The 20000-nt window shown below is 54.6% G+C and overlaps 1 protein-coding gene across 5 annotated transcripts in view; it reads right to left on the bottom strand.

Moving 5' to 3' along the window:
• The window catches only part of PDE4A (phosphodiesterase 4A), a 375781-nt gene that overhangs the window by 43710 nt on the left and 312071 nt on the right, over nt 1-20000 (bottom strand). For all 5 annotated transcript variants that reach the window (XM_075577433.1, XM_075577431.1, XM_075577432.1 and 2 more), the window contains one exon: nt 7984-8096. In XM_075577433.1, coding sequence (XP_075433548.1) covers nt 7984-8096 — 113 coding nt within the window. The remainder of the gene's footprint in view (nt 1-7983; nt 8097-20000) is intronic.

The following is a 20000-nucleotide window of genomic DNA, read 5'->3' as shown; positions in this document are numbered from 1 at the left end:
CACCCACCCCCCAATCCCCCCCCCCCCCCACCCCTGTTCTCTTCCTCCTGGTCCGTGGCCTGGGTGAGGAAAACCCTAGTCACGGCATCCAAGTGCCAAGGGAGAGATGGCAGCGGGAGAAGAAGGCCTCTCTGCCTACATCCTTAAGTGATGGAGAGACGGCAGCAGCATCCTGCATCAATGCAGCATCCTTCTCGGGTACCAAAGCAGGGACAGCAGCGAAGGCAGCAGACAGGAGACGTGTTAAAGGGGGTCGTCTCCTCCTCCTCCTCTCCCTTCCACACACCCCCACCGTTCCGTCCTCGTCTCTCCTCGCTGCTTAAAGCTTCTCCCTCCGGAGGGGGTGTAGGGTCGTTAGCTTGCAGAGGGATCCTCGGTTTGGCAGGCCCCTACATCTTGCATACTGCAGCAGGCAGGGATGTGATGTAAGTGGTGAAGGGGAGGAGATGGGAGGGGTGAGAAGAGGGGGGGGGGGGGGTGGGGAGGAGAGCGAGAGGAAGGGGAGGGGGTAAGAGAGGAGGGGAGGAGAGGGACTTCACGCTTCTAGGCATCCTGTCCTTGCCGCTCTCACACATCCCCGGTCCTAGTTTGGAAATCCCCGGTAATGTAACTTTTACACGCTGCCCTTGGGATAAAAGGCATCTTGACCTTGGGGACAGCAGCATCTGACCTTGAAGAGAGCAAACTGACCCGGATTCATTTATTTAAGCCCCTGCGTTTTGTCCTCAACGTACAACTCTTGTACAGCCCTTATTCCCACTCACTGGTGGAGTTTGCTTTTAATATTGTTTATATATATATATATATATATAGAGAGAGAGAGAGAGAGAGAGAGAGAGAGAGAGAGAGAGATATAGCTATATTACTATTTTATAACAATCTGCAGAAACTAAATTCACCTTTCATTTTGAACCATTTAAAAAACTACATTTCGATGTGTATTTGTGTTTATTTTTTTTATTATGGTTATTAATAATCATTAGGGTGATACATTCAACCTGAGAAGCCTGTGGAATGGGGCTATTTCTGTGTGTAATGTGTGTTTGTGTGTGTGTGTGATGGTGTGTGGCTGTGTGTTGTGCGCATTGACTGCTGCTGAGCGCGCTTCAAAGTCAATTTCCTTTGTCTCCCCAAGCGCCGTGCACGAGCGCGCTCCGCCTGAGCGTGGCCGTGCAGATTCGGATTCACTGAATCAAACGCGTCAAGCGCCAAGCGCGCTCAGCGGCAGCGTGGACGCAGCCTTGAGGGGGATGAGCTGTGCGACTAGACCATACATACTCCATCCTGATGTATACACCATCCTACAACAGCCGCTTCACCTTTTGTTCAAACATCGCCCTACGTTCTCTAGAGTGTAACCTCCCCGAATCAGCGCCCTCACTACCTCCCTGGATCTGTTTGCACGTCTGCGTATGTCGTTCTGCGTATGTAACGATCACATCTCTATACTGCGCTCTGGTATATGCCCGCGCTTCACAAATAAAAAAGAGATCCCTTTTATTGCTTCACTATAAGCCGCCATTGATTACGTTTGTTGAACACGGATTAGCCACGCTGCCGATCGACACGCTCTGCCTGTGATCGACAAGCACAGATCCTGCTTGCCGGGGCTCACTAAATGGCCGCCTTTCCGTTTCAACGACGCCTTCTGTCACTGTCACTCGGCAGCTACAATGCATTCGGATATTACGAAGGTAACATTATCTATTGTTGCAGTTTGCCGCTTAAACTGCTGGGAACACTGGCAACAAAGTATCACAGACAGGAAAGTGTTGCAAAGATCTTGCACTGCTGGGGAGGTGGGGCTAAAACCTGCTATAGAAATCATAGGATACTCAGTATATTAAAACTCATTAAAAATGGCATTAAGCTGAAACACACATGTAGGATATTAATTTTATTGCTTCATTAAGTTAAAACCTAATACACTATATATTATTTCTCCATTTCCTTTTTTTGACCGTTCTAGAAATAAACCAGATAGGTGAAATACAATGTACCTGTAGCAAAGTCCGCTTTCAACGTATTTGTATTATTTTTTGTCATTGTTGGCATTTTTAATTTAAAAAAAAATGAATTTTCCTACGGTTTATATTTAATGGTTATTCTAGACACCGGCAGCGTCACTTCTTACAGCCGCCCAGCTGCACGTTAGTTAGGGCAGGCCGAAACTTGTGTTACATCCAGACCCTGAAATAGGGCTTTTGTAGGGATGGGAGTAACCCCACAGTTAGTTATATCACACCTAAACATAGCGTTATTTCCCTCTCCTATTTCGGGGTCTGGATGGGAGTAACCCCACAGTTAGGTATGATATAACTAACATAGTGTTATTTCCCTCTCCTATTTCGGGATCTGGGTGGGAGTAACCCCACAGTTAGGTATGATATAACTAACATAGCGTTATTTCCCTCTCCTATTTCGGGGTCTGGATGGGAGTAACCCCACAGTTAGGTATGATATAACTAACATAGCGTTATTTCCCTCTCCTATTTCGGGGTCTGGATGGGAGTAACCCCACAGTTAGGTGTGATATAACTAACATAGCGTTATTTCCCTCTCCTATTTCGGGGTCTGGATGGGAGTAACCCCACAGTTAGGTATGATATAACTAACATAGCGTTATTTCCCTCTCCTATTTCGGGGTCTGGATGGGAGTAACCCCACAGTTAGGTGTGATATAACTAACATAGCGTTATTTCCCTCTCCTATATCGGGGTCTGGATGGGTGTAACCCCACAGTTAGGTATGATATAACTAACATAGCGTTATTTCCCTCTCCTATTTCGGGGTCAGGATGGGAGTAACCCCACAGTTAGGTGTGATATAACTAACATAGCGTTATTTCCCTCTCCTATTTCGGGGTCTGGATAGGAGTAACCCCACAGTTAGGTATGATATAACTAACATAGCGTTATTTCCCTCTCCTATTTCGGGGTCTGGATGGGAGTAATCCCACAGTTAGGTGTGATATAACTAACACAGCGTTATTTCCCCCTCCTATTTCGGGATCTGGGTGGGAGTAACCCCACAGTTAGGTGTGATATAACTAACATAGTGTTATTTCCCTCTCCTATTTCGGGGTCTGTATGGGAGTAACCCCACAGTTAGGTATGATATAACTAACATAGCGTTATTTCCCTCTCCTATTTCGGGGTTTGGATGGGAGTAACCCCACAGTTAGGTGTGATATAACTAACATAGCGTTATTTCCCTCTCCTATTTCGGGGTCTGGGTGGGAGTAACCCCACAGTTAGGTATGATATAACTAACATAGCGTTATTTCCCTCTCCTATTTTGGGGTCTGGGTGGGAGTAACCCCACAGTTAGGTATGATATAACTAACATAGCGTTATTTCCCTCTCCTATTTCGGGGTCTGGATGGGAGTAACCCCACAGTTAGGTATGATATAACTAGCATAGCGTTATTTCCCTCTCCTATTTCGGGGTCTGGATGGGAGTAACCCCACAGTTAGGTATGATATAACTAACATAGCGTTATTTCCCTCTCCTATTTCGGGGCCTGGATGGGAGTAACCCCACAGTTAGGTGTGATATAACTAACATAGCGTTATTTCCCTCTCCTATTTCGGGGTCTGGATGGGTGTAACCCCACAGTTAGGTGTGATATAACTAACATAGCGTTATTTCCCTCTCCTATTTCGGGGTCTGGGTGGGAGTAACCCCACAGTTAGGTATGATATAACTAACATAGCGCTATTTCCCTCTCCTATTTCGGGGTCTGGATGGGTGTAACCCCACAGTTAGGTGTGATATAACTAACATAGCGTTATTTCCCTCTCCTATTTCGGGGTCTGGATAGGAGTAACCCCACAGTTAGGTATGATATAACTAACATAGCGTTATTTCCCTCTCCTATTTCGGGGTCTGGATGGGAGTAATCCCACAGTTAGGTGTGATATAACTAACATAGTGTTATTTCCCTCTCCTATTTCGGGGTCTATATGGGAGTAACCCCACAGTTAGGTATGATATAACTAACATAGCGTTATTTCCCTCTCCTATTTCGGGGTTTGGATGGGAGTAACCCCACAGTTAGGTATGATATAACTAACATAGCGTTATTTTCCTCTCCTATTTCGGGGTCTGGATGGGAGTAACCCCACAGTTAGGTATGATATAGCTAACACAGCGTTATTTCCCTCTCCTATTTTGGGGTCTGGGTGGGAGTAACCCCACAGTTAGGTGTGATATAACTAACATAGCGTTATTTCCCTCTCCTATTTTGGGGTCTGGGTGGGAGTAACCCCACAGTTAGGTATGATATAACTAACATAGCGTTATTTCCCTCTCCTATTTCGGGGTCTGGATGGGAGTAACCCCACAGTTAGGTATGATATAACTAGCATAGCGTTATTTCCCTCTCCTATTTCGGGGTCTGGATGGGAGTAACCCCACAGTTAGGTATGATATAACTAACATAGCGTTATTTCCCTCTCCTATTTCGGGGTCAGTGTGGGAGTAACCCCACAGTTAGGTATGATATAACTAACATAGCGTTATTTCCCTCTCCTATTTCGGGGTCTGGATGGGAGTAACCCCACAGTTAGGTATGATATAACTAACATAGCGTTATTTCCCTCTCCTATTTCGGGGTCTGGATGGGAGTAACCCCACAGTTAGGTATGATATAACTAACATAGCGTTATTTCCCTCTCCTATTTCGGGGTCAGTGTGGGAGTAACCCCACAGTTAGGTATGATATAACTAACATAGCGTTATTCCCTCTCCTATTTCGGGGTCTGGATGGGAGTAACCCCACAGTTAGGTATGATATAACTAACATAGCGTTATTTCCCTCTCCTATTTCGGGGTCTGGGTGGGAGTAACCCCACCGTTAGGTATGATATAACTAACATAGCGTTATTTCCCTCTCCTATATCGGGGTCAGGATGGGAGTAACCCCACAGTTAGGTATGATATAACTAACATAGCATTATTTCCCCTTCCTATTTCGGAGTCTGGATGGGAGTAACCCCACAGTTAGGTATGATATAACTAACATAGCGTTATTTCCCTCTCCTATTTCGGGGTCTGGGTGGGAGTAACCCCACCGTTAGGTATGATATAACTAACATAGCGTTATTTCCCTCTCCTATATCGGGGTCAGGATGGGAGTAACCCCACAGTTAGGTATGATATAACTAACATAGCATTATTTCCCCTTCCTATTTCGGAGTCTGGATGGGAGTAACCCCACAGTTAGGTATGATATAACTAACATAGCGTTATTTCCCTCTCCTATTTCGGGGTCTGGATGGGAGTAACCCCACAGTTAGGTGTGATATAACTAACATAGCGTTATTTCCCTCTCCTATTTCGGGGTCTGGATGGGAGTAACCCCACAGTTAGGTATGATATAACTAACATAGCGTTATTTCCCTCTCCTATTTCGGGGTCTGGATAGGAGTAACCCCACAGTTAGGTATGATATAACTAACATAGCGTTATTTCCCTCTCCTATTTCGGGGTCTGGGTGGGAGTAACCCCACAGTTAGGTATGATATAACTAACATAGCGTTATTTCCCTCTCCTATTTCGGTGTCTGGATGGGAGTAACCCCACAGTTAGGTATGATATAACTAACATAGCGTTATTTCCCTCTCCTATTTCGGGGTCTGGGTGGGAGTAACCCCACAGTTAGGTGTGATATAACTAACATAGCGTTATTTCCCTTTCCTATTTCGGGGTCTGGGTGGGAGTAACCCCACAGTTAGGTATGATATAACGAACATAGCGTTATTTCCCTCTCCTATTTCGGGGTCTGGATGGGAGTAACCCCACAGTTAGGTATGATATAACTAACATAGCGTTATTTCCCTCTCCTATTTCGGGGTCTGGATGGGAGTAACCCCACAGTTAGGTATGATATAACTAACATAGCGTTATTTCCCTCTCCTATTTCGGGGTCTGGGTGGGAGTAACCCCACAGTTAGGTATGATATAACTAACATAGCGTTATTTCCCTCTCCTATTTCGGGGTCTGGATGGGAGTAACCCCACAGTTAGGTGTGATATAACTAACATAGCGTTATTTCCCTCTCCTATTTCGGGGTCTGGATGGGAGTAACCCCACAGTTAGGTATGATATAACTAACATAGCATTATTTCCCTCTCCTATTTCGGGGTCTGGATGGGAGTAACCCCACAGTTAGGTGTGATATAACTAACATAGCGTTATTTCCCTCTCCTATTTCGGGGTCTGGATGGGAGTAACCCCAAAGTTAGGTATGATATAACTAACATAGCGTTATTTCCCTCTCCTATTTCGGGGTCTGGATGGGAGTAACCCCACAGTTAGGTATGATATAACTAACACAGCGTTATTTCCCTCTCCTATTTCGGGGTCTGGATGGGAGTAACCCCACAGTTAGGTATGATATAACTAACATAGCGTTATTTCCCTCTCCTATTTCGGGGTCTGGATGGGAGTAACCCCACAGTTAGGTATGATATAACTAACATAGCGTTATTTCCTCCCCCTTTCCTCTCTCACACCCCCACCTCCCACTCTTACACCCACTCCCCTGCGGCCTAAGTTCTCCCCCAAAAGAAATGACCAGAAGACCGCCAGTTCACCGCAGCGACCAATCACATACCTCCCTGCAAAGCAAAGACCAATCCGTGGCCCGAGACACCGACCAATCAGCGGCCGCGTGGGGAGAGAACTACCAATCAGCGATTAAGCAGTTAAAAAAAGGAGGGGGGGGGGGGGAAACCCGACCTTCCAAAAAAAATAACCCAGAGGTGCACCCCCATTGGGTCGCCTTAGAATGTCTGCAAAGTTTCATGTGTCTAGGTTTCATGGTCTGGGAGCTATAGCCCTGACAGACAGACAGACAGACAGACAGACAGACAGACAGACAAGCTCTTTTATCGTCCCAGTTATTATGGAATGATTACGATTGGGGCTGGATAGTTAAAGCGAGTTTATTGAGAGTATTAGTTTAGATATAAATCCATTTTTTCCTTTCACACCACTGACAGCAAGTGTTGGGAAAGGCCAGCGCTTGTATGGAGCAGGCCGACATTTTGCTTTTGTAGTAGTTAGGCTTTGAGGCCTAAACTCTCCAAGCTATGAAATCCAGCACTCACCAAAGTCATTCGTCTTTTTTTTTTATTTTTATAAAATCCCATATACTTTTTCCGTTTCACGCCAACGACAAATGTCACCGTCACACCGTCCGGCGGCTTTCAACACCACAGAAATATTCATTTTGGCGGGAGGAGCCTCGTAAATATGGCCTCCTTTGTGACTGTCCTAAGATACCCCCTACAACTTAGTCCTAAAAGTGAGACACCCTCTACGGGTTTTAGCCTGCAACCTCGTTAATTTATAGGGATAAAGTGCTTGAGTTGCCCTTATCACACAAGTGGAAGGCGACACTAACCCTATTACCTTAAAGGGCCCAGACCATGAGAAGCCCTATTATAACCTTAGAGGCAGGCTCAACTCACCCTATTAACTTATAGGAATAAAGTATGTACTACACCTACTTATCACACTAAAGGAAGGTTCCATTAACCCGAATACGCTATAGGATCCAGGTCACGAGAAGCCTCGTCATCACCTTAGAGGCAGTTGCCACAAACCCTATTAACTTATAGGAATAAAGTATGTACTACACCTACTTATCACACTAAAGGAAGGTTCCGCTAACCCGATTACGCTATAGGATCCAGGTCACGAGAGGCCTCGTCTTCACCTCAGAGGCAGTTGCCACAAACCCTATTAACTTATAGGAATAAAGTATTTACTACACCAACTTATCACACTAAAGGAAGGTTCCGCTAACCCGATTACGCTATAGGATCCAGGTCACGAGAGGCCTCGTCATCACCTGAGAGGCAAACCCTACTAAATCCCTCTCAACGTGCCGCTCTCCCTACACACCACCCCGCAATGTAAATGAACAATATCCAGGTGGTACGAACGATGATATATCTCTCTCTCCTCCTTACCTTGTTAGAAGCCATCTCGCTGACCGAGCGGTACGTCTGCACGGCCTCCAGCTGGTCGAGGCACCAGTCCAACTCCTCCAGCGTCTCTTTGGCTAATTGCTGATAAGTTTCCTCTGCGCGAGAAAGAGAAGGAAGAAATTTAACGATACGAGAGACGAGTCTCCGCCCGACGCCACGACGAGGAACGTCTCCGTTACACAGCCGGACACAACGGGGTGTTAGGGTCACCGGGAACATGTTCCGTTATGCAGCCGGACACAACGGGGTGTTAGGGTCACCGGGAACGTGTCTCCGTTATGCAGCCGTACACAACGGGGTGTTAGGATCACCGGGAACGTGTCTCCGTTACGCAGCCGGACACATCGGGGTGTTAGGGTCACCGGGAACGTGTCTCCGTTACGCAGCCGGACACATCAGGGTGTTAGGGTCACCGGGAACGTGTCTCCGTTACGCAGCCGGACACATCGGGGTGTTAGGGTCACCGGGAACATGTCTCCGTTACGCAGCCGGACACAACGGGGTGTTAGGGTCACCGGGAACGTGTCTCCGTTATGCAGCCGGACACATTGGGGTGTTAGGGTCACCGGGAACGTGTCTCCGTTACGCAGCCGGACACAACGGGGTGTTAGGGTCACCGGGAACGTGTCTCCGTTACGCAGCCGGACACATCGGGGTGTTAGGGTCACCGGGAACGTGTCTCTGTTACGCAGCCGGACACATCGGGGTGTTAGGGTCACCGGGAACGTGTCTCCGTTACGCAGCCGGACACAACGGGGTGTTAGGGTCACCGGGAACGTGTCTCCGTTACGCAGCCGGACACATCGGGGTGTTAGGGTCACCGGGAACATGTCTCCGTTACACAGCCGGACACATCGGGGTGTTAGGGTCACCGGGAACGTGTCTCTGTTACGCAGCCGGACACATCGGGGTGTTAGGGTCACCGGGAACGTGTCTCTGTTACGCAGCCGGACACATCGGGGTGTTAGGGTCACCGGGAACGTGTCTCCGTTACGCAGCCGGACACATCGGGGTGTTAGGGTCACCGGGAACGTGTCTCCGTTACGCAGCCGGACACATCGGGGTGTTAGGGTCACCGGGAACGTGTCTCCGTTACGCAGCCGGACACATCGGGGTGTTAGGGTCACCGGGAACGTGTCTCCGTTACACAGCCGGACACATCGGGGTGTTAGGGTCACCGGGAACATGACTCCGTTACGCAGCCGGACACATCGGGGTGTTAGGGTCACCGGGAACATGTCTCCGTTACACAGCCGGACACATCGGGGTGTTAGGGTCACCGGGAACATGTCTCTGTTACGCAGCCGGACACATCGGGGTGTTAGGGTCACCGGGAACGTGTCTCCGTTACGCAGCCGGACACATCGGGGTGTTAGGGTCACCGGGAACATGTCTCCGTTACGCAGCCAGACACATCGGGGTGTTAGGGTCACCGGGAACGTGTCTCCGTTACGCAGCCGGACACATCGGGGTGTTAGGGTCACCGGGAACATGTCTCTGTTACGCAGCCGGACACATCGGGGTGTTAGGGTCACCGGGAACATGTCTCCGTTACGCAGCCGGACACATCGGGGTGTTAGGGTCACCGGGAACGTGTCTCCGTTATGCAGCCGGACACATCGGGGTGTTAGGGTCACCGGGAACATGTCTCTGTTACGCAGCCGGACACATCGGGGTGTTAGGGTCACCGGGAACATGTCTCCGTTACGCAGCCGGACACATCGGGGTGTTAGGGTCACCGGGAACATGTCTCCGTTACGCAGCCGGACACATCGGGGTGTTAGGGTCACCGGGAACATGTCTCCGTTACACAGCCGGACACATCGGGGTGTTAGGGTCACCGGGAACATGTCTCCGTTACACAGCCGGACACATCGGGGTGTTAGGGTCACCGGGAACATGTCTCCGTTACGCAGCCGGACACATCGGGGTGTTAGGGTCACCGGGAACGTGTCTCCGTTACACAGCCGGACACATCGGGGTGTTAGGGTCACCGGGAACGTGTCTCCGTTACACAGCCGGACACATCGGGGTGTTAGGGTCACCGGGAACGTGTCTCCGTTACACAGCCGGACACATCGGGGTGTTAGGGTCACCGGGAACATGTCTCCGTTACGCAGCCGGACACATCGGGGTGTTAGGGTCACCGGGAACGTGTCTCCGTTACGCAGCCGGACACATCGGGGTGTTAGGGTCACCGGGAACATGTCTCCGTTACGCAGCCGGACACATCGGGGTGTTAGGGTCACCGGGAACGTGTCTCCGTTACGCAGCCGGACACATCGGGGTGTTAGGGTCACCGGGAACGTGTCTCCGTTACGCAGCCGGACACATCGGGGTGTTAGGGTCACCGGGAACGTGTCTCCGTTACGCAGCCGGACACATCGGGGTGTTAGGGTCACCGGGAACATGTCTCTGTTACACAGCCGGACACATCGGGGTGTTAGGGTCACCGGGAACATGTCTCCGTTATGCAGCCGGACACATCGGGGTGTTAGGGTCACCGGGAACATGTTCCGTTACGCAGCCGGACACATCGGGGTGTTAGGGTCACCGGGAACATGTCTCCGTTACACAGCCGGACACATCGGGGTGTTAGGGTCACCGGGAACGTGTCTCCGTTACGCAGCCGGACACATCGGGGTGTTAGGGTCACCGGGAACATGTCTCCGTTACACAGCCGGACACATCGGGGTGTTAGGGTCACCGGGAACGTGTCTCCGTTACGCAGCCGGACACATCGGGGTGTTAGGGTCACCGGGAACATGTCTCTGTTACACAGCCGGACACATCGGGGTGTTAGGGTCACCGGGAACATGTCTCCGTTACACAGCCGGACACATCGGGGTGTTAGGGTCACCGGGAACGTGTCTCCGTTACACAGCCGGACACAACGGGGTGTTAGGGTCACCGGGAACATGTCTCCGTTACACAGCCGGACACATCGGGGTGTTAGGGTCACCGGGAACATGTCTCCGTTACGCAGCCGGACACATCGGGGTGTTAGGGTCACCGGGAACATGTCTCCGTTACGCAGCCGGACACATCGGGGTGTTAGGGTCACCGGGAACATGTCTCCGTTACGCAGCCGGACACATCGGGGTGTTAGGGTCACCGGGAACGTGTCTCCGTTACACAGCCGGACACATCGGGGTGTTAGGGTCACCGGGAACGTGTCTCCGTTACACAGCCGGACACATCGGGGTGTTAGGGTCACCGGGAACATGTCTCCGTTACGCAGCCGGACACATCGGGGTGTTAGGGTCACCGGGAACGTGTCTCCGTTACACAGCCGGACACATTGGGGTGTTAGGGTCACCGGGAACGTGTCTCCGTTATGCAGCCGGACACATCGGGGTGTTAGGGTCACCGGGAACATGTCTCCGTTACGCAGCCGGACACATCGGGGTGTTAGGGTCACCGGGAACGTGTCTCCGTTACGCAGCCGGACACATCGGGGTGTTAGGGTCACCGGGAACATGTCTCCGTTACGCAGCCGGACACATCGGGGTGTTAGGGTCACCGGGAACATGTCTCCGTTACGCAGCCGGACACATCGGGGTGTTAGGGTCACCGGGAACGTGTCTCCGTTACGCAGCCGGACACATCGGGGTGTTAGGGTCACCGGGAACATGTTTCCGTTACACAGCCGGACACATCGGGGTGTTAGGGTCACCGGGAACGTGTCTCCGTTACGCAGCCGGACACATCGGGGTGTTAGGGTCACCGGGAACGTGTCTCCGTTACGCAGCCGGACACATCGGGGTGTTAGGGTCACCGGGAACGTGTCTCCGTTATGCAGCCGGACACATCGGGGTGTTAGGGTCACCGGGAACGTGTCTCCGTTACACAGCCGGACACATCGGGGTGTTAGGGTCACCGGGAACATGTCTCCGTTACACAGCCGGACACATCGGGGTGTTAGGGTCACCGGGAACATGTCTCCGTTACGCAGCCGGACACATCGGGGTGTTAGGGTCACCGGGAACATGTCTCCGTTACACAGCCGGACACATCGGGGTGTTAGGGTCACCGGGAACATGTCTCCGTTACACAGCCGGACACATCGGGGTGTTAGGGTCACTGGGAACGTGTCTCCGTTATGCAGCCGGACACATCGGGGTGTTAGGGTCACCGGGAACGTGTCTCCGTTATGCAGCCGGACACATCGGGGTGTTAGGGTCACCGGGAACGTGTCTCCGTTACACAGCCGGACACATCGGGGTGTTAGGGTCACCGGGAACATGTCTCCGTTACGCAGCCGGACACATCGGGGTGTTAGGGTCACCGGGAACGTGTCTCCGTTACACAGCCGGACACATTGGGGTGTTAGGGTCACCGGGAACGTGTCTCCGTTATGCAGCCGGACACATCGGGGTGTTAGGGTCACCGGGAACATGTCTCCGTTACGCAGCCGGACACATCGGGGTGTTAGGGTCACCGGGAACGTGTCTCCGTTACGCAGCCGGACACATCGGGGTGTTAGGGTCACCGGGAACATGTCTCCGTTACGCAGCCGGACACATCGGGGTGTTAGGGTCACCGGGAACATGTCTCCGTTACGCAGCCGGACACATCGGGGTGTTAGGGTCACCGGGAACGTGTCTCCGTTACGCAGCCGGACACATCGGGGTGTTAGGGTCACCGGGAACATGTCTCCGTTACACAGCCGGACACATCGGGGTGTTAGGGTCACCGGGAACGTGTCTCCGTTACGCAGCCGGACACATCGGGGTGTTAGGGTCACCGGGAACGTGTCTCCGTTACGCAGCCGGACACATCGGGGTGTTAGGGTCACCGGGAACGTGTCTCCGTTATGCAGCCGGACACATCGGGGTGTTAGGGTCACCGGGAACGTGTCTCCGTTACACAGCCGGACACATCGGGGTGTTAGGGTCACCGGGAACATGTCTCCGTTACACAGCCGGACACATCGGGGTGTTAGGGTCACCGGGAACATGTCTCCGTTACGCAGCCGGACACATCGGGGTGTTAGGGTCACCGGGAACATGTCTCCGTTACACAGCCGGACACATCGGGGTGTTAGGGTCACTGGGAACGTGTCTCCGTTATGCAGCCGGACACATCGGGGTGTTAGGGTCACCGGGAACGTGTCTCCGTTATGCAGCCGGACACATCGGGGTGTTAGGGTCACCGGGAACGTGTCTCCGTTACACAGCCGGACACATCGGGGTGTTAGGGTCACCGGGAACGTGTCTCCGTTACGCAGCCGGACACATCGGGGTGTTAGGGTCACCGGGAACGTGTCTCCGTTACACAGCCGGACACATCGGGGTGTTAGGGTCACCGGGAACGTGTCTCCGTTACACAGCCGGACACATCGGGGTGTTAGGGTCACCGGGAACATGTCTCCGTTACGCAGCCGGACACATCGGGGTGTTAGGGTCACCGGGAACGTGTCTCCGTTACGCAGCCGGACACATCGGGGTGTTAGGGTCACCGGGAACATGTCTCCGTTACACAGCCGGACACATCGGGGTGTTAGGGTCACCGGGAACATGTCTCCGTTACACAGCCGGACACATCGGGGTGTTAGGGTCACCGGGACCGTGTCTCCGTTACACAGCCGGACACATCGGGGTGTTAGGGTCACCGGGAACATGTCTCCGTTACGCAGCCGGACACATCGGGGTGTTAGGGTCACCGGGAACGTGTCTCCGTTACACAGCCGGACACATCGGGGTGTTAGGGTCACCGGGAACATGTCTCCGTTATGCAGCCGGACACATCGGGGTGTTAGGGTCACCGGGAACGTGTCTCCGTTATGCAGCCGGACACATCGGGGTGTTAGGGTCACCGGGAACATGTCTCCGTTACGCAGCCGGACACATCGGGGTGTTAGGGTCACCGGGAACGTGTCTCCGTTACACAGCCGGACACATCGGGGTGTTAGGGTCACCGGGAACGTGTCTCCGTTATGCAGCCGGACACATCGGGGTGTTAGGGTCACCGGGAACGTGTCTCCGTTACACAGCCGGACACATCGGGGTGTTAGGGTCACCGGGAACATGTCTCCGTTACACAGCCGGACACATCGGGGTGTTAGGGTCACCGGGAACATGTCTCCGTTACGCAGCCGGACACATCGGGGTGTTAGGGTCACCGGGAACATGTCTCCGTTACACAGCCGGACACATCGGGGTGTTAGGGTCACTGGGAACGTGTCTCCGTTATGCAGCCGGACACATCGGGGTGTTAGGGTCACCGGGAACGTGTCTCCGTTATGCAGCCGGACACATCGGGGTGTTAGGGTCACCGGGAACGTGTCTCCGTTACACAGCCGGACACATCGGGGTGTTAGGGTCACCGGGAACGTGTCTCCGTTACGCAGCCGGACACATCGGGGTGTTAGGGTCACCGGGAACGTGTCTCCGTTACACAGCCGGACACATCGGGGTGTTAGGGTCACCGGGAACGTGTCTCCGTTACACAGCCGGACACATCGGGGTGTTAGGGTCACCGGGAACATGTCTCCGTTACGCAGCCGGACACATCGGGGTGTTAGGGTCACCGGGAACGTGTCTCCGTTACGCAGCCGGACACATCGGGGTGTTAGGGTCACCGGGAACATGTCTCCGTTACACAGCCGGACACATCGGGGTGTTAGGGTCACCGGGAACATGTCTCCGTTACACAGCCGGACACATCGGGGTGTTAGGGTCACCGGGACCGTGTCTCCGTTACACAGCCGGACACATCGGGGTGTTAGGGTCACCGGGAACATGTCTCCGTTACGCAGCCGGACACATCGGGGTGTTAGGGTCACCGGGAACGTGTCTCCGTTACACAGCCGGACACATCGGGGTGTTAGGGTCACCGGGAACATGTCTCCGTTATGCAGCCGGACACATCGGGGTGTTAGGGTCACCGGGAACGTGTCTCCGTTATGCAGCCGGACACATCGGGGTGTTAGGGTCACCGGGAACATGTCTCCGTTACGCAGCCGGACACATCGGGGTGTTAGGGTCACCGGGAACGTGTCTCCGTTACACAGCCGGACACATCGGGGTGTTAGGGTCACCGGGAACGTGTCTCCGTTACGCAGCCGGACAGATCGGGGTGTTAGGGTCACCGGGAACGTGTCTCCGTTATGCAGCCGGACACATCGGGGTGTTAGGGTCACCGGGAACGTGTCTCCGTTACGCAGCCGGACACATCGGGGTGTTAGGGTCACCGGGAACATGTCTCCGTTACGCAGCCGGACACATCGGGGTGTTAGGGTCACCGGGAACGTGTCTCCGTTACGCAGCCGGACACATCGGGGTGTTAGGGTCACCGGGAACATGTCTCCGTTATGCAGCCGGACACATCGGGGTGTTAGGGTCACCGGGAACATGTCTCCGTTACGCAGCCGGACACATCGGGGTGTTAGGGTCACCGGGAACATGTCTCCGTTACACAGCCGGACACATCGGGGTGTTAGGGTCACCGGGAACGTGTCTCCGTTATGCAGCCGGACACATCGGGGTGTTAGGGTCACCGGGAACATGTCTCCGTTACGCAGCCGGACACATCGGGGTGTTAGGGTCACCGGGAACGTGTCTCCGTTACACAGCCGGACACATCGGGGTGTTAGGGTCACCGGGAACATGTCTCCGTTACGCAGCCGGACACATCGGGGTGTTAGGGTCACCGGGAACGTGTCTCCGTTACACAGCCGGACACAACGGGGTGTTAGGGTCACCGGGAACATGTCTCCGTTACACAGCCGGACACATCGGGGTGTTAGGGTCACCGGGAACATGTCTCCGTTACACAGCCGGACACATCGGGGTGTTAGGGTCACCGGGAACGTGTCTCCGTTACGCAGCCGGACACATCGGGGTGTTAGGGTCACCGGGAACATGTCTCCGTTACACAGCCGGACACATCGGGGTGTTAGGGTCACCGGGAACATGTCTCCGTTACACAGCCGGACACATCGGGGTGTTAGGGTCACCGGGAACGTGTCTCCGTTATGCAGCCGGACACATCGGGGTGTTAGGATCACCGGGAACATGTCTCCGTTACACAGCCGGACACATCGGGGTGTTAGGGTCACCGGGAACATGTCTCCGTTATGCAGCCGGACACATCGGGGTGTTAGGGTCACCGGGAACATGTCTCCGTTATGCAGCCGGACACATCGGGGTGTTAGGGTCACCGGGAACGTGTCTCCGTTACACAGCCGGACACATCGGGGTGTTAGGGTCACCGGGAACGTGTCTCCGTTACACAGCCGGACACATCGGGGTGTTAGGGTCACCGGGAACATGTCTCCGTTACGCAGCCGGACACATCGGGGTGTTAGGGTCACCGGGAACATGTCTCCGTTACACAGCCGGACACATCGGGGTGTTAGGGTCACCGGGAACGTGTCTCCGTTACGCAGCCGGACACATCGGGGTGTTAGGGTCACCGGGAACGTGTCTCCGTTACGCAGCCGGACACATCGGGGTGTTAGGGTCACCGGGAACGTGTCTCCGTTACACAGCCGGACACATCGGGGTGTTAGGGTCACCGGGAACATGTCTCCGTTACGCAGCCGGACACATCGGGGTGTTAGGGTCACCGGGAACGCGTCTCCGTTACGCAGCCGGACACATCGGGGTGTTAGGGTCACCGGGAACATGTCTCCGTTACGCAGCCGGACACATCGGGGTGTTAGGGTCACCGGGAACATGTCTCCGTTACGCAGCCGGACACATCGGGGTGTTAGGGTCACCGGGAACGTGTCTCCGTTACGCAGCCGGACACATCGGGGTGTTAGGGTCACCGGGAACGTGTCTCCGTTACGCAGCCGGACACATCGGGGTGTTAGGGTCACCGGGAACATGTCTCCGTTACACAGCCGGACACATCGGGGTGTTAGGGTCACCGGGAACATGTCTCCGTTACGCAGCCGGACACATCGGGGTGTTAGGGTCACCGGGAACATGTCTCTGTTACGCAGCCGGACACATCGGGGTGTTAGGGTCACCGGGAACGTGTCTCCGTTACACAGCCGGACACATCGGGGTGTTAGGGTCACCGGGAACATGTCTCCGTTACGCAGCCGGACACATCGGGGTGTTAGGGTCACCGGGAACATGTCTCCGTTATGCAGCCGGACACATCGGGGTGTTAGGGTCACCGGGAACATGTCTCCGTTACGCAGCCGGACACATCGGGGTGTTAGGGTCACCGGGAACATGTCTCCGTTACGCAGCCGGACACATCGGGGTGTTAGGGTCACCGGGAACATGTCTCCGTTATGCAGCCGGACACATCGGGGTGTTAGGGTCACCGGGAACATGTCTCCGTTACGCAGCCGGACACAACGGGGTGTTAGGGTCACCGGGAACATGTCTCCGTTATGCAGCCGGACACATCGGGGTGTTAGGGTCACCGGGAACGTGTCTCCGTTATGCAGCCGGACACATCGGGGTGTTAGGGTCACCGGGAACGTGTCTCCGTTACGCAGCCGGACACATCGGGGTGTTAGGGTCACCGGGAACGTGTCTCCGTTACGCAGCCGGACACATCGGGGTGTTAGGGTCACCGGGAACGTGTCTCCGTTACGCAGCCGGACACATCGGGGTGTTAGGGTCACCGGGAACGTGTCTCCGTTACGCAGCCGGACACATCGGGGTGTTAGGGTCACCGGGAACGTGTCTCCGTTACGCAGCCGGACACATCGGGGTGTTAGGGTCACCGGGAACATGTCTCCGTTACGCAGCCGGACACATCGGGGTGTTAGGGTCACCGGGAACGTGTCTCCGTTACGCAGCCGGACACATCGGGGTGTTAGGGTCACCGGGAACATGACTCCGTTACGCAGCCGGACACATCGGGGTGTTAGGGTCACCGGGAACGTGTCTCCGTTACGCAGCCGGACACATTGGGGTGTTAGGGTCACCGGGAACGTGTCTCCGTTACACAGCCGGACACATCGGGGTGTTAGGGTCACCGGGAACGTGTCTCCGTTACACAGCCGGACACATCGGGGTGTTAGGGTCACCGGGAACGTGTCTCCGTTACGCAGCCGGACACATCGGGGTGTTAGGGTCACCGGGAACGTGTCTCCGTTACGCAGCCGGACACATCGGGGTGTTAGGGTCACCGGGAACATGTCTCCGTTACGCAGCCGGACACATCGGGGTGTTAGGGTCACCGGGAACATGTCTCCGTTACGCAGCCGGACACATCGGGGTGTTAGGGTCACCGGGAATATGTCTCCGTTACGCAGCCGGACACATCGGGGTGTTAGGGTCACCGGGAACGTGTCTCCGTTACGCAGCCGGACACATCGGGGTGTTAGGGTCACCGGGAACGTGTCTCCGTTACACAGCCGGACACATCGGGGTGTTAGGGTCACCGGGAACGTGTCTCCGTTATGCAGCCGGACACATCGGGGTGTTAGGGTCACCGGGAACGTGTCTCCGTTACGCAGCCGGACACATCGGGGTGTTAGGGTCACCGGGAACGTGTCTCCGTTATACAGCCGGACACATCGGGGTGTTAGGGTCACCGGGAACATGTCTCCGTTATACAGCCGGACACATCGGGGTGTTAGGGTCACCGGGAACATGTCTCCGTTATGCAGCCGGACACAATGGGGTGTTAGGGTCACCGGGAACGCGTCTCCGTTACACAGCCGGACACATCGGGGTGTTAGGGTCACCGGGAACATGTCTCCGTTATACAGCCGGACACATCGGGGTGTTAGGGTCACCGGGAACATGTCTCCGTTATACAGCCGGACACATCGGGGTGTTAGGGTCACCGGGAACGTGTCTCCGTTACGCAGCCGGACACATCGGGGTGTTAGGGTCACCGGGAACATGTCTCCGTTATACAGCCGGACACATCGGGGTGTTAGGGTCACCGGGAACATGTCTCCGTTATGCAGCCGGACACAATGGGGTGTTAGGGTCACCGGGAACGCGTCTCCGTTACACAGCCGGACACATCGGGGTGTTAGGGTCACCGGGAACGTGTCTCCGTTACGCAGCCGGACACATCGGGGTGTTAGGGTCACCGGGAACGTGTCTCCGTTATACAGCCGGACACATCGGGGTGTTAGGGTCACCGGGAACATGTCTCCGTTATACAGCCGGACACATCGGGGTGTTAGGGTCACCGGGAACATGTCTCCGTTACGCAGCCGGACACATCGGGGTGTTAGGGTCACCGGGAACATGTCTCCGTTACGCAGCCGGACACATCGGGGTGTTAGGGTCACCGGGAACATGTCTCCGTTACGCAGCCGGACACATCGGGGTGTTAGGGTCACCGGGAACATGTCTCCGTTACGCAGCCGGACACATCGGGGTGTTAGGGTCACCGGGAACATGTCTCCGTTACACAGCCGGACACATCGGGGTGTTAGGGTCACCGGGAACGTGTCTCCGTTACGCAGCCGGACACATCGGGGTGTTAGGGTCACCGGGAACGTGTCTCCGTTATGCAGCCGGACACATCGGGGTGTTAGGGTCACCGGGAACGTGTCTCCGTTACGCAGCCGGACACATCGGGGTGTTAGGGTCACCGGGAACGTGTCTCCGTTACGCAGCCGGACACATCGGGGTGTTAGGGTCACCGGGAACATGTCTCCGTTACACAGCCGGACACATCGGGGTGTTAGGGTCACCGGGAACGTGTCTCCGTTATGCAGCCGGACACATCGGGGTGTTAGGGTCACCGGGAACATGTCTCCGTTACACAGCCGGACACATCGGGGTGTTAGGGTCACCGGGAACATGACTCCGTTACGCAGCCGGACACATCGGGGTGTTAGGGTCACCGGGAACATGTCTCCGTTATGCAGCCGGACACATCGGGGTGTTAGGGTCACCGGGAACATGTCTCCGTTACACAGCCGGACACATCGGGGTGTTAGGGTCACCGGGAACATGTCTCCGTTATGCAGCCGGACACATCGGGGTGTTAGGGTCACCGGGAACGTGTCTCCGTTACGCAGCCGGACACATCGGGGTGTTAGGGTCACCGGGAACATG

The sequence above is a fragment of the Ascaphus truei genome, chromosome 20 (assembly GCF_040206685.1).
Source record: "Ascaphus truei isolate aAscTru1 chromosome 20, aAscTru1.hap1, whole genome shotgun sequence".
Classification (NCBI taxonomy): Eukaryota; Metazoa; Chordata; class Amphibia; order Anura; family Ascaphidae; genus Ascaphus; species Ascaphus truei.
The sequence above is the reverse complement of the archived record's forward strand: the minus strand, read 5'-3'. Positions and strand labels throughout refer to the sequence as shown.